At 43.0% G+C, this 12482-nt stretch overlaps 1 protein-coding gene across 3 annotated transcripts in view; it reads left to right on the top strand.

Annotated features, from left to right (window-relative positions):
* The first annotated feature begins 537 nt into the window (after positions 1 to 537).
* The window catches only part of FBXW4 (F-box and WD repeat domain containing 4), a 120100-nt gene continuing 108155 nt past the window's right edge, over positions 538 to 12482 (top strand). For 2 of the 3 annotated variants that reach the window (XM_072620591.1, XM_072620600.1), the window contains exons 1-2: positions 538 to 1024; positions 11640 to 11735. In XM_072620591.1, coding sequence (XP_072476692.1) covers positions 684 to 1024; positions 11640 to 11735 — 437 coding nt within the window. In that variant the 5' untranslated portion in view covers positions 538 to 683. The remainder of the gene's footprint in view (positions 1025 to 11639; positions 11736 to 12482) is intronic. The other variant, XM_072620582.1, reaches the window with a different exon arrangement.

The raw sequence follows: 12482 nt of genomic DNA, 5'->3' as shown, positions 1-12482 counted from the left end.
TCTCAAACAGTCCTTTTTGTGAGCGATGCCTTGTGCGAGGGTTACAGGGAACGTGAAGCTGAATATGACAGTCCCTGCCCTCAAGGAGCTTACAGGTAGGGGGAGGAAGACTGGAATATCGAAAACACCAGAAACTGGCAGAGCAGTGTGAGAACTTGGGTAACCACAGGGCAACGTAACCTTCTGGGGCCTCAGACGTAGGGCGGGGGTGGAATGAATGTGTCCCCCTCCTCCTACACCCCGGACGCACACGCCTTCACACACACCCACACACCCACCCACCCACCCACACACCCAGGCATTGGAAGGTCACCTCCAAGGCGATTGAGGGGACCTGGGGTCACGTTTGGGGGGGGTTCTTCCTACGAACCTGCCCAAGGTTGGGGGTGGGGTTTGCACCTGGGCAGGGCCTTGCCTATCGGGGCCCAGTCCCCGCCCTCTGGCTTAGGGCCCGGAGTCCCCAGGCTGGGGGGCGGGCGGGGGGGGGGGGGCGGTGATTGACAGGCGGCGGCGGCGGCGGCGGCGGCCCGGGTTCCCGCCGCCCCATGTGACTCGGGCCAGGATGGCTTCGCCTTCCCCTTCCCCCCGCGGCGGCCGCGGCTCGGGCTTGGGCTCGGGCTCCGGCTCCGGCTCCGTGTGAGCGGCGGCGGCGGCGGCTCAGCCGGGCCCTGGGCTCTGGCCTCATGGGGAGGAGGGGCAGCCCGGGCCCGCACGGCGAGGGGGCGGACGCCGACACGGACGGGGAGGCCGAGGCGGGGCAGGCGGCGGCCGGGGCCGGGGCCGGGGCCGGGGCCGGGGCGGAGGAGGCAGAGGCCTGGCCTCCCGGGGCCGGCCCGGGGCCGCCGCTGTGGCGCCTGCCCGAGGAGCTGCTGCTGCTCATCTGCTCCTACCTGGACTCGCAGGCCCTGGGCCGCCTGGGCCAGGTGTCCCGCCGCCTGCAGCGCTTCACCAGCCGCGACCTGCTGTGGCGCCCCATCGCCCGGGCCTGCCTCAACTCCGGCTTCACTCGGCACGGCACCGACCTGTAAGCACACCCGGCCTCGGGCCTGGGCCCGGGGAAAGAGCGGGGACGCGGGGCCTAGTCTGGCTGCTCCCCTGCCGTCCCCTCCCTGGGCTCGGCGGGGGGTGTGGTCGCTAGGGAGCCACCTGGGCCCGGCCACGCAGCCCCCCTGGTGTATCTGTTCCCTGAAATTCAGAGCCCTGGAAGCGGCCTCCCACTGTGAGCCTCCCCTTTAAATCCCCTCGATTTCTCCTTCTCACTAGCCACATCACAGAACCCCCTCCTCAAAATAATCCACTCTGGGATCCCTTTAAATGAGTGCCCCGAGACCTTCCCAAAATATCCCCTTAGAATACCCTCATCCACCCACCAAGGGCCATTTAAATTAATTTCCTTGGAGTCTCTCCAAATGCCCTCCTCTTTGAGACCTCCTTCAAAATATACATCCCAGATGAGAACAACAATAAGAGCATTCCTGTAGTGCTTGAAGGTTTACAAAGTGCTTTACAAATATCCTGGTTTATCCTCACAACCGGAAGGTAGATGGTGTTATTACCCCCATTTAATAGATGAGGAAACCGACAAGTTAAATGACTAGCCCAGGGTCATACAGCTACTAAGTGAGCTAGGCTGGGTTTGAATTTGAGGCTTTTCCACTCCCAAGTCCATCATGGTATCCACACTGCCCTGTCATTTTAAATGTAGCTAGCCCTGAGATTCTCCTAAAATAACTGCCTCTTTTAGATACTCTCCCAAAAATAACCCTTTCTGAGATGATTTTCAATATAGCCCTCTCTGGAGTTACCTCAAAATAATCTTTCCTTTCATAGCCTATCTTTCAAATAATATCCAATTTAAAAAATCTCTTAGGACCCACTCTTTCACTGAGATTCTCATGTCCCAGTTCCAGCACTCAGGATTCAATGCTTCCCTCATTGTAAGTGGCTCTAAAGTCTTAGAGGTGTGCGTGTGGAAACTAGCTGGATAGACTAGCTCTGTGTGTCTGGTTTCCCCCCAACCCCTTTGCCTCTTAGAAATTATGGTAGGGTCTCAGGCATAGTATCTGTGTTATCATTTATTAGAATTACAAATTTAGATGTGGATTAAGAAAGAATCCCTATATATTTTCACAACCAAGGAGCATTTACTTAAATGTGGAGAAATGGCTGTAGGAATATGGCCTGAGAATCTGGACCCCAAGAAGTTCTCCACAGTTATCTTACTTTGCCTTCTGGTCCCAGGCGTAGGCAGAACTTCTAGAAGTCTGGAGGAGAAATTTATTCTCTGGTCACACTTCTATACTCAACAGGGCACAAGAAGGTGGGTGGGATGCCTGCTTGTGGTCTAGGACTGGTTAGACATAGGTACGTGTGCTACATAAAGATACATATGTTGCAGTTTTGTCTGCGCTGAAGAGAAGGGGGCTCGAAGAATGGAATTCTGAGACCTGTAATTGGAAAAAGTGTATTCTGGACACGCCTGGTTTAAATGACACTGAAATGGAAATATACAGCCTTTTCAGCTGGGCTGGCAGAATGGAGAGTGGTGTCCAACTTTCCGAGGGGGGTTGTTTTCAAATTGCCCCCTATCCTCTATAACTAAAAAACTTTTTTGAATATTACCCATAAGGTAAGCTGACTAAAATGACTGGAGCCCAGTCCAATAAAAGGGTTGGTTTTTTCCTTTCAGGAAGTTAAATTGATAGCTTGAAAACACTAGCTTTATTTTTCTTTTCTATTCAATATACTTCTGAAAGGGAGAAGACTAAGATAGTCTAAAGCCTAAAATAAACTTTGCCAGTATTGAAATGCTATGGTTTATTCAATTCAACAGATATTTATTAAAGTGCCTACTATGTACAAGACACTATACCATTTACTGGGCATTGATTATGGCTTTATTATTTAGAAGCTAGGTTCTGGAACCTGTGGTAAGGTATCTCTTGGCCTCCCAGGGAAGTTGTTTTAATATACCATTTGATCAAGAGCAAGGTCAGTGCTCCTTTCTGGGTTGAAGGGAAAAGTCATATATGCTACAACAGGTGGGGAGAGTGTTTATCAGTGTGGTCTTGTTTCTGGACAGCTGCAGGAGGGATGATAAGCTGCTAGAGGTGGTTGTCTTCTTTGGAAAAAAAAAAGAGTTGTGGTCTTCCCCAGGTTTCATTATGCAGTGAGAATCATACCTCTGTGAAGATAGAGTGAGACAGCTGGTTAATACATTGTGTCATTCCCTCCCCCCCCCCCCCCCCCCCCAAGACTGAACAAGTGAATGCCTTTTAATGGCAGGAAAGTAAAACTTCAGTCTTGTTCAATTTGATGACTTTTAAGTGTCTTGTTTCTTCAAGTCAGCCTATTGAGTGAAGTTGAGGATTGGGAGTGTGTCTAGAAGGTGGGGAAGAAGGAAGTAAGCAAGGTGTTTAATTTCTCACCTGTCCTGATTCTTTTACTAAGGTACATGGAGTTACTTCAAATACTACAGTGGGCCTAGGATCTCAATTTAAGGTACCCAGTTTCTTAGCCCCAAGGAAACACAAAGGGATCTGGTTTACTGACCTTCCGGCCCAGGGCAAAGTAGCTGTTTGGATGTTCTAACTGATCTTGGCTCAGTTGATTAAGATGAACTGCTCTGACTCCTTTTGATTTGTTAATGGCCTTACTATTGTGCTTAGAGGTATTTTGGGCACTTAAAAAACAAATCCCACACAACCCGAAACAAATATTTTGCCTCCTTTTGAGCTCTTGCCCAAACTGTAAACATTATTGAACATACATGCCTCACAATATGTGGACATATTTTTTTTGGTGGACACTAAAAATTTTCCAACTAGTTTGAAATCACTTTTGTTTGGTCCTTTTTTGAAGGTATTATGAAACTTTGGGGAATAGAAGTGTTTTGAATACCATAATCAAAGCTAAGGAAATGTTTCTTTTAGCAGCTTTTTAAGTTTTCCCTGAGGAATTTGGGAAATCAGTCTGTTTTAGTGCACCAGAACCAGAAATTGAAATACAACTAGACTTCATAATTGGGGGCCAAGGTGACAAGTGGAAGAAAAAAGTTAGTACCTGGAAACTCCAACTAGTTAACAATTTAGATTGGGATTTTAAAGAAATGGATAAATATGGGATTTTAGAACCTTCCAGTCCACAATAAAAGCCCCTCAAAAATCAAACACTACAAGCAAAAGACTACAGTCTTTTCAAACCCAAATTTTTATGCTTTGGAAGCTATTAGGCCAGGCTTCCAAGACAAGTGTGATAGAGTTGAGTAAAAATCTAAGGAGTGGCTAATGACTATAGATACTGAAAACACCAGTGAAATTTTTTTTTAAATGTAACTATTGAGTAGTAAAGTTACTCAATCGTATTTAACTGGCATTTTCATTCATTCATTAATTCACTCACTCCTGCACTGAGGCTGAACGTGTGGAAACTCTTTGTGACTAGGGTATCCATTTCAGTGATGATTAACGTTCGGAGTGAAGAGATAGAAACAGATAAGCATTGTGTGTTTGTTTGTTTTTAAAATAATTGAACCTAAGAGCAATTTAAAAAAAAAGGCATAAAGTTTCTCTTGCTATTTCAAAATACAGAAGAATTTGCTGGTTGATTAACTTTTGAATCTAACCAGTGTTTCTCAGAAAAGTGACCAGACTTCTATGACCTGGGCACTTTTTGACTTTACCAGCTGAAGAGGGCCAGTACAATCTAAGAGTTGATTTATGGATGTATTTATTGTCTTTTTTTTTTGAAAAAGCCTTGTTTAATGGTTTCTGTGAGTTAATAAAGACAGAGTTCAGTTTACGTGCTCAAAATAAATAAAACAATACACCTGTGAAAGCAGGAAACGGCTCAGTGAGGCAAGTATCTCCAAAAGTAAATGGGGTTTGGGAGGAGGCCTCTTCTAAAATTCTGAGAAAAAAACAATGAAACACCAAACCCTCCTTAACACTTTTCCAGTTAGAAAGCATTTCCTTACCTTCAGCATAATAGTAGTACATTGAGACAAAGATGAGTTAAACGACATATGTTGGTGGATTTTTAACCAAAAGAAAAAGAAGACTTCAGGTAGGGAGTGTGATAACTGTCTTCAAGTATTTGAAAGGCTGTCATGTGGAAGAAGAATTGTACTGCTTGGCCCCAGAGGGCAGATCGAGGAGTAGTGGGTTCCAAAAGGGTAAATTTCATCTCAGTGTAAGGAAAAACTTCCGAACAATTAGAGCTGCCCAAAAGTGGAATGGACTGCCTCAGGAGATAGTAGTTTTTTCCTTACTAGAGGTTTTCAAGTTAAGCCTGATGACCGCTTATCAAGGCATCTTTTGGTCAGGCAAAAGTTGGATTAGATGGCTTCCAAGGTCCTTTCCAACTCTGATTTTATGAAGAGGGTGGGGACAGTTATCTTTCTTTTTTCTCTGTCTTCTTTTGTCCCCTCTATCTGAATCCGAACTGCTTTGAAAATTCTCTGATATCTTCATTTTTTTTTGAATACTATTAATCTTGGTTCAAGACTGTAGTGTTTTTTTTTTTAAATTGAGACCACAGTTATGAATAGGGTTCATGGGGAACTGTCTGGAATAAGGAAAAATTGAACATCCATGATGTAGAAATATTTAACCTTGTATTCCTTCTTCCTATCTCCCAGTTAAATTAAAAAACAAAAACCCTAGGGTAACTATGAAACTGATATGGCTTTTTGTTCAGAATAGTTCAGCTCTTGATCTGGGCTGAAACTAAAAGAGATGTGTGCGTGTTTAGAGTATTCTTCAGATTGGATTTCTATAAAAAATCTGGGAAGTTCAGGGGAAATGAAATTCCTTACTTTTTTGGAACTAGGGAAAAGATGAGAAATTGAATTTTGAATGAAAAGCATGTATATAATATATAGGTATAAGTAGGTACTTGTGACATATACTTCAAAAAAACCCCTGTACATTTTAACACAGTAGAACCAACTAATCAACAGATAAGTTTGCTTAACAGGTAAATAGATTTTTGCCTGTATTTCAGAATTTGCCTAGGAGTTTATCACAAGTTAGAAGATTGAATTCTTAGTGAATTCAAAGTTTTGGTTCAATTCCAAGTTGAAGAAGTCTTTTTCTCCTGACCAGGCCTGTCTAGTTGTAAGCATTAGTTCAGATTCAACTCTCACTTCAGGCCAACAGAAATAGCATTAGTTAGACACACTGAATAACAAACAGCAGGGCTCCTTCCTGTCCAGGATAGGTCAGCTCCCTTCTAGATGACCAACAACCATCTCCAAACAAACAGAAGAAGACTACCTGGATAAAGAGTTTACCTTTCGCAAAAGGTTTGGCCAACCTTTTCTTAGCTTATAAGTCAGTTCTATATTTCATCTGATCTGCTTCTCTCTGTTCAAGCTGCCCTCCCTGGAAGTCCAGGCCACCCAATTGGTCTCTGTGCCCACCCGTCTTCAGTCTACAATTAATTGCCAGTACATTCCTTCTCTTTCGCTTTCTTTTTCTTCTTCTTTTTCTCCTTTTTTTTTTTTCGGTATTTGACATGAGCTCAGACTACTGAGAAAGGTGACAACTGTGAAATGAAGACAAGGCTTGGAGACACCTTAAAAAATACAAGAGGCAGCAACTAAATGACAAGAGCAGACTGCCAGGCACTTTCAAAACACTATTTCGTCTGTTGACTTTCCATTCTTTGTCCGCTGCACAAAATTGGAGGTCAAAGAATCATAGGAGTTAGAGATGGAAAAGACATTTGGGGTCACCTAGTTCATCCCTCCTCCTTCCTCTGCCCCTGATTCAGAATCATTCCTTACATTATATTTTCTCCTCCAGCTCTTGTACAGTTTTCACGGTCTTCACTCAACTCCGGCTGTTGCCTTTGGGAAATGACGCAGGAGGCTCTGTTCAGTTTCTTGTCTGGCATAGAGAGAAACTGCCTCTGCCCACAGTTGACACTTAGGAACCTCTTTGTTGGTGGTCTTTGCTGAGAGGTTGAGGGCTTACTGATGTCTTGTTCTGCTCTGCTGTTTGGTTTAGAGACTGAAGAGTATTCTTTGGATTGTATTAGGTATCTACATATGTTTAGGGGTAGGTGGATGAAGAGGTGTGATATAGAAGTGACTATTTGCTTTGAGGCTTTTGATTTCTTGCCATCTGAAAAGCAAGAGGTTGGAGGTGAAGGAAATGACATTGAATCTCACTTATTAAGTAACCAACTAGGAAACAGTTAAAAAAAAACCCTAGCAAATGGCACTCTGACCACTAATTGTTAGAAGAGGTATATACTGCCCTGTAAGGCTGGAAATAGAACGAGAAGGATGCTTTCTGACAAAGTGTAAGCTGGGCAAGAAGAACGAGAGTTCTGGCTGAAAGCAAACATTTTGGGACTGAAGGATGGTGTTGCTTCTGGGGACTGCATTGCCAATGGCTCCCTGACATCAGGGAGCTAATGGTCACTGATTGTAATATTCTTGGAAGGAGTCTAGGGATGGTGTCTTCTAGTGGTAGTATAGAAGGATACCTTCCCCTCCCTTCTTAAGCAGCTGGTGGGAGCTACCCAAAGGGGGTATTATGTTTCTTCTGGTAACTGCCAAGAATGAGAGGAAATCTACAAGCTGTGGGATTTTGGGGTGGGATGAAGGTGGGGGGAGGCAGGTGATGGTAATAGGAGGGAGAGGGAAATGAAATTGTTTTATAGTAAATATATTGAGATGTTTTTCCTGGAAAGCTGTTTCATTGTAATGAATGATGGACTTTTTGCCTTTTAGCTCTGTCTCAAGTTCCTTCCTTCTTTCAGCTTTCCTTATTTCACCCACCCTTCCTATAACACCTAATCCCTAACTTCTCATTCTTCTTTGAATTTTCATTTTGGAAGGGCATGTTGGTGAAGTAAAGAAGTGCTCTAATAATGTACACAATGAGTTAGAAGGGAATTCTCTCACAGAACAAATGTATTAAGGGAGAACTCATTTCTCCTTTATCTTGCCTGTTGCTTGACTTTATCATAATGTCCTGAAGATGTTAAAAGCTTTTTGGACAGCAACTGGCATATGTTTTCTCCATTCCCACAACCAGCTTAGTAGAGCCAAAGAATGAGTTTGAAACCTAGTCTTTTAGACTGAGAACCTGCTTGAAAGATTGATATATCTCATAGCAGCAGAATTTTAAAATATTAGGATTAGTGGTGCCAGTCCCAGGCCTGCCTCCTGCCAGAAAGTGCTAGATCAGTGCCTTTCTGTGGAGTTAAGTAGTATGTGTGGACTCTTATTTAGTGCTTCCTTCTTGGAATTGAGGATGTTTTGTGTTTATTCCTATTCCCATTTCATCCCAAAGACTAAAAGGTGATTTTCAAAAGAGAATGAATCCTATAATCCAGAAAAGGTACTGCTGAACTTTCATCATTGTCATTCAATTTTGGGAACAGAGTTTATGGCCCAGTTGAAAGGGAAGGTATGAGAGGGGAAGTCTGGGTAGGGTGTGGTGGTACTATCTTAGGGAGGCCTATACGGCGATGTCTGTGCTTGACACAGGCATTCCTTATACAGTTCTCTTTTCTTGGCTTTCTAACCTAAGAATCAAGGTGAACTAGTTAATTTACAACCCTTTTATAATTTAGTAGTGGTCTTTGAGAATGCTTAGTAGATGACCTTTTAAGAATTGCTGGGGCTGAAAAAGTTATCATTCTGTGGTCGTCCTCATGATGAGTATTCTCAAACTTAGCTAGGCTATTCTTTAGATAAGACATACACAGTTTGTTACTGGGCCTGTACCCAGAAACCTTTCCAACGTGGTAGGGCCTGCCAGGACTTGTGGTACGTAGCCTTTGTTAGGGTAGGTAGGTGGCGCAGTAGATAGAGTGTTAAACCTGTAGTTAGGAATATTCATCTTCCTGAGTTCAGATCTAGTCTCAGGCACTAGCTATGTGACCCTGGACAAGTCCTATAATGTTGTTGTCCTGTTTCCTCGTCATAAAATGAGCTGAAGAGGGAAATGGCAAATCATTCCAATTTATTTGCCAAGAAAACCTCAAGTGGTGTCACAGAGTCAGACATGACTGAAAAACGACCAAACAAAATGGTTTACTCTGTTAGTGTGAAGCTGATGTTGGAACTAGCTTAGCTCACTGAAGTTCTTTAAGTGATGAATATTTTACAAATTAAGACTGTTGACTGAGGTGAAGAAGTTGGAATTTATACCAATGGTGAAAGTAACTCACATCTCTGAAAATAAATTATTCAGGTATTGATGCATAGAATATGTCCATATTTATGGCTACATCTATCTGTCTGTTTGTCTACAAATTCCAGTGAATTTATAATTTCATGAGAGTGGGTGTCACCTCCAACATGTAGTTTGCAGCTCATCCATGCCTGCCCATTCAGAGCTGCTCTTGTCCATGTTCTCCCATAAGCTCTTCACAGGGGGTTCACCAGATATGCTGGAGGCCTTCCTCAGTTCTCTTGACCAGCCCATCTTTCTCAATCGTGCATTTCTTTGATGATACCCTTTAAGTTACTTCTAAATAATTAGAGTCAATGTCCTTTGGTTGTTTTTCAGTTTTAATATTACATATGGCAGGATATATATTTGCTTTGGGGAGAGGGGAGGGAACAAGGGATGAGAGATCTTGAAAAGAAAGGAGAAACACTAGATTACTTCCTAAATTAATTTCTAGCCCACTGCAGACTCACTGTATGTGTTGTGTTGTTTGGGTTTAAAATAGGTTATGTGCCCAGGAATGCAGTCAAATTATAATGGTGACTAAGTGCCGGAAAGTGTGGTAGAGGGAGAAGAAGGGGGTAACAGGGAGTGGAAAAATGAGCCCCAGGCTAAAGGAGGAGGGCTGGGAAAATGAAAATCCAGGCAGGCCGGAGGCCAAGTTAGAGATTCCGATGTGCATTAACAGCTATGTGAGATGTTTATTTACAGGGGACTAATCATTTTTGGTTGGCTCTCCCTACTTTTACACTTATAACTGTTCGGGAGAAGTAAGCTGGAGGGCATCTCAGGGATCTGAGCAAAGTCATTTTTGAATTCCAAGGAGCACCTGCTCTTGTCTTAGAAGATTCTTTTCCTACTGTTTTCTTCCCCGTATTCCTTTGGCTGATTTTCAGAGAGATTTTGATCACTACCTCTGATTTTGGAGATGAAATCACTAAATTCTTTATTGGTAAAAGAAGACTACTTAGTAATCTGTTAGAGAAATTATATGTATAAAGATTTTGGGAGTAAAAGAGGAAGAAAGTTTGTTTACAAAGTTGCCATTTTCTAGGAGCCTTTAAAAAAAAAAATAGAAGCCAAGTTCAGTAATGGAAAGCTTAAAGGACCCTGGGTGGAAGTGGATTAAATTTAGGGGTTAGGGAGAGGGGATGAGGAATTTTTCCCTAATCAGAGTAGCACTTGCCTTTGCTGTAGCTCTGAAAGTTTCCAGCCGTCAGACCAGAGCCCCCTGCATATGGGGTGGGGGGTGGGGGGTGCCCGGGAAGGGGAAAGGGAAAGGGAAGTGTGGGGGCAGAAAAGTATCACCAACATGGCAGTATTCACTGAGGTGAGGAGAGGATCGAGATAAGGAAGGCTAAAGCTTTTGCCAACTTTTTTAGGGTATGTTCTCTGTCTCAGTTTTAGTACACCATACATAATGAAGAGCTTATAATCACAATAGTAATAACGATGAGCATTTATATAACACTTTAAAGCTTGCAAAGCACTTTATATATGTTATTTCATTTGATAATCACAACCCTTATAAAGGTGGGTATTAGTACCTTCATTGTAAAAATGAGGAAACTGAGACTGAGAGGGGAATCGACTGTCCCAGGCTTATGTGGTTACTAGGCTCTGAAGGGGGTCTCACTCAGGTCTTCCTGCCTCCAAGCATGGTACTCTCTTCCCTAGTGCCCCACCCAGGTGTTTACTTATCTAGAATTTTCTGCCCTTTTTAAAAAAAATTCACTTCAACTGATTAATATTAATTTTTCCTTTTCTCCTGCAAGACTGTTTAAGACTTTTGTTTTTTTAAATATGAAAGGGATTTGTTAGTCAAAAGTCTGATCAAAGAAGCAGCAATATTTATAATCAAAGGAATATTGGACTAGGAGTCATGGGAGCTATATTATTTTCCTGGTTTTGCCACTCACTTAGCTATATGACCTTGAGACAACCTTGCTGAGATTAGATCTTCCCATCTGAAAAACAAAACTAGGCTTAATGCCTACCTTACCTATCTTGGAGAATTATTGTACAGGTCAAATCTGTGGAACTGTTGCTTCCTCCTATTTTCTTACCTTTCCTTACCTAGTTATTAGCTCCTACATTTATTTGTTTTAAATGAATATCTTATTAACACATTTAAAAAATTGCTCCAACTTCCTAACAACTCTTCTCCTCCCCCAACTAAAGTCCTCCCTTGTAATAAAGAAATATAGTTAAGCAGAACAGCCAACACACTGGCCACATCCAACATATGTCTTGAGGTCACTGAATTCATCAGAGGTCTGAGGTTTTCCTTGTTGTTGTTCTTTACGTTATTGTTAGCACCTAAATCCAGATCTCTCTGGGAGGTCTTGTGTCCTGCTTGTGGCCTGGAGGTTATCCTGGGGAATTTTTTTCTGAGTATAGAGAGAGGCCTTGGTGACTTATATTGTTCATCCTCTCCTCTGTATACAGGGTGACCAGCATTCCAGTGAAGGAAAGAGTGAAGGTCTCACAGAACTGGAGACGGGGGCGCTGCCGACAGGGAACATTGCTCAAGTGGAGACGCAAGCAAGTAGCCTGTTATCTCTTTCAGAGCTTCCAGGGGCACAGGCTAATGGGGTCATGTTGGAAGACAAAAAAGCGACCTGGTTGTAGTTTGGCTGGCCTTTCTTGTCAAGAAGGCCAAGAACCCCACAGAAGGGGTCCAAAAGGGCAGACGTGTTCCTTGCCAGTTTGCCACAAGGAAGACTGAACAGTGAATGATGAAGCTAGTAACCAGATCCATCTTGCTTTACTGCCATTTATGTCTTTCACTGACAGGTTTTCTGCCTTCATTGTTAGGCCCCTCAACATCTCTTTCCCACTCCCCTTTGTAAAAAGGCAAAATAGAATGTAAATGAGTTGGACGAGTTGCTACCAAGACTGTAGAAGTTGAACTTTGAAGAACAGGCTGGACGGTGGCTGACAATGCCACCTTTTTGGGGTTTTTTTTGCAGTAATTGTTCTCTAATTGTTTAGTTTATGCGACTTTTGTTTCCCTAGTTAAATTGTAAACTTCAGAAGGCCAGGATCATGTCTTACTCTTACTATGTCTTAAAGTACCTACCACAATTCAGGGTACAGCAGTTACTCAACAAATACTTGTTGGTTGATCAACAGGAGTGGGGAGCAGAAACCTCATGCTCATTTATGCTTAGCAGGTATCATTTTAGAAGTAAATCTGTTATTTTTTTTGAAGAGGAGAGTAACACTATAATTGAGAACTATTGTTACCTGTTCAGTAGTGCTTATGTACCTGTGGCTAAAGGAGACCAG

Source organism: Notamacropus eugenii, chromosome 1, assembly GCF_028372415.1.
Source record: "Notamacropus eugenii isolate mMacEug1 chromosome 1, mMacEug1.pri_v2, whole genome shotgun sequence".
Lineage (NCBI taxonomy): Eukaryota > Metazoa > Chordata > Mammalia > Diprotodontia > Macropodidae > Notamacropus > Notamacropus eugenii.
Note: the sequence above shows the minus strand (reverse complement) of the source record. Positions and strands in the feature narration are given on the sequence as shown.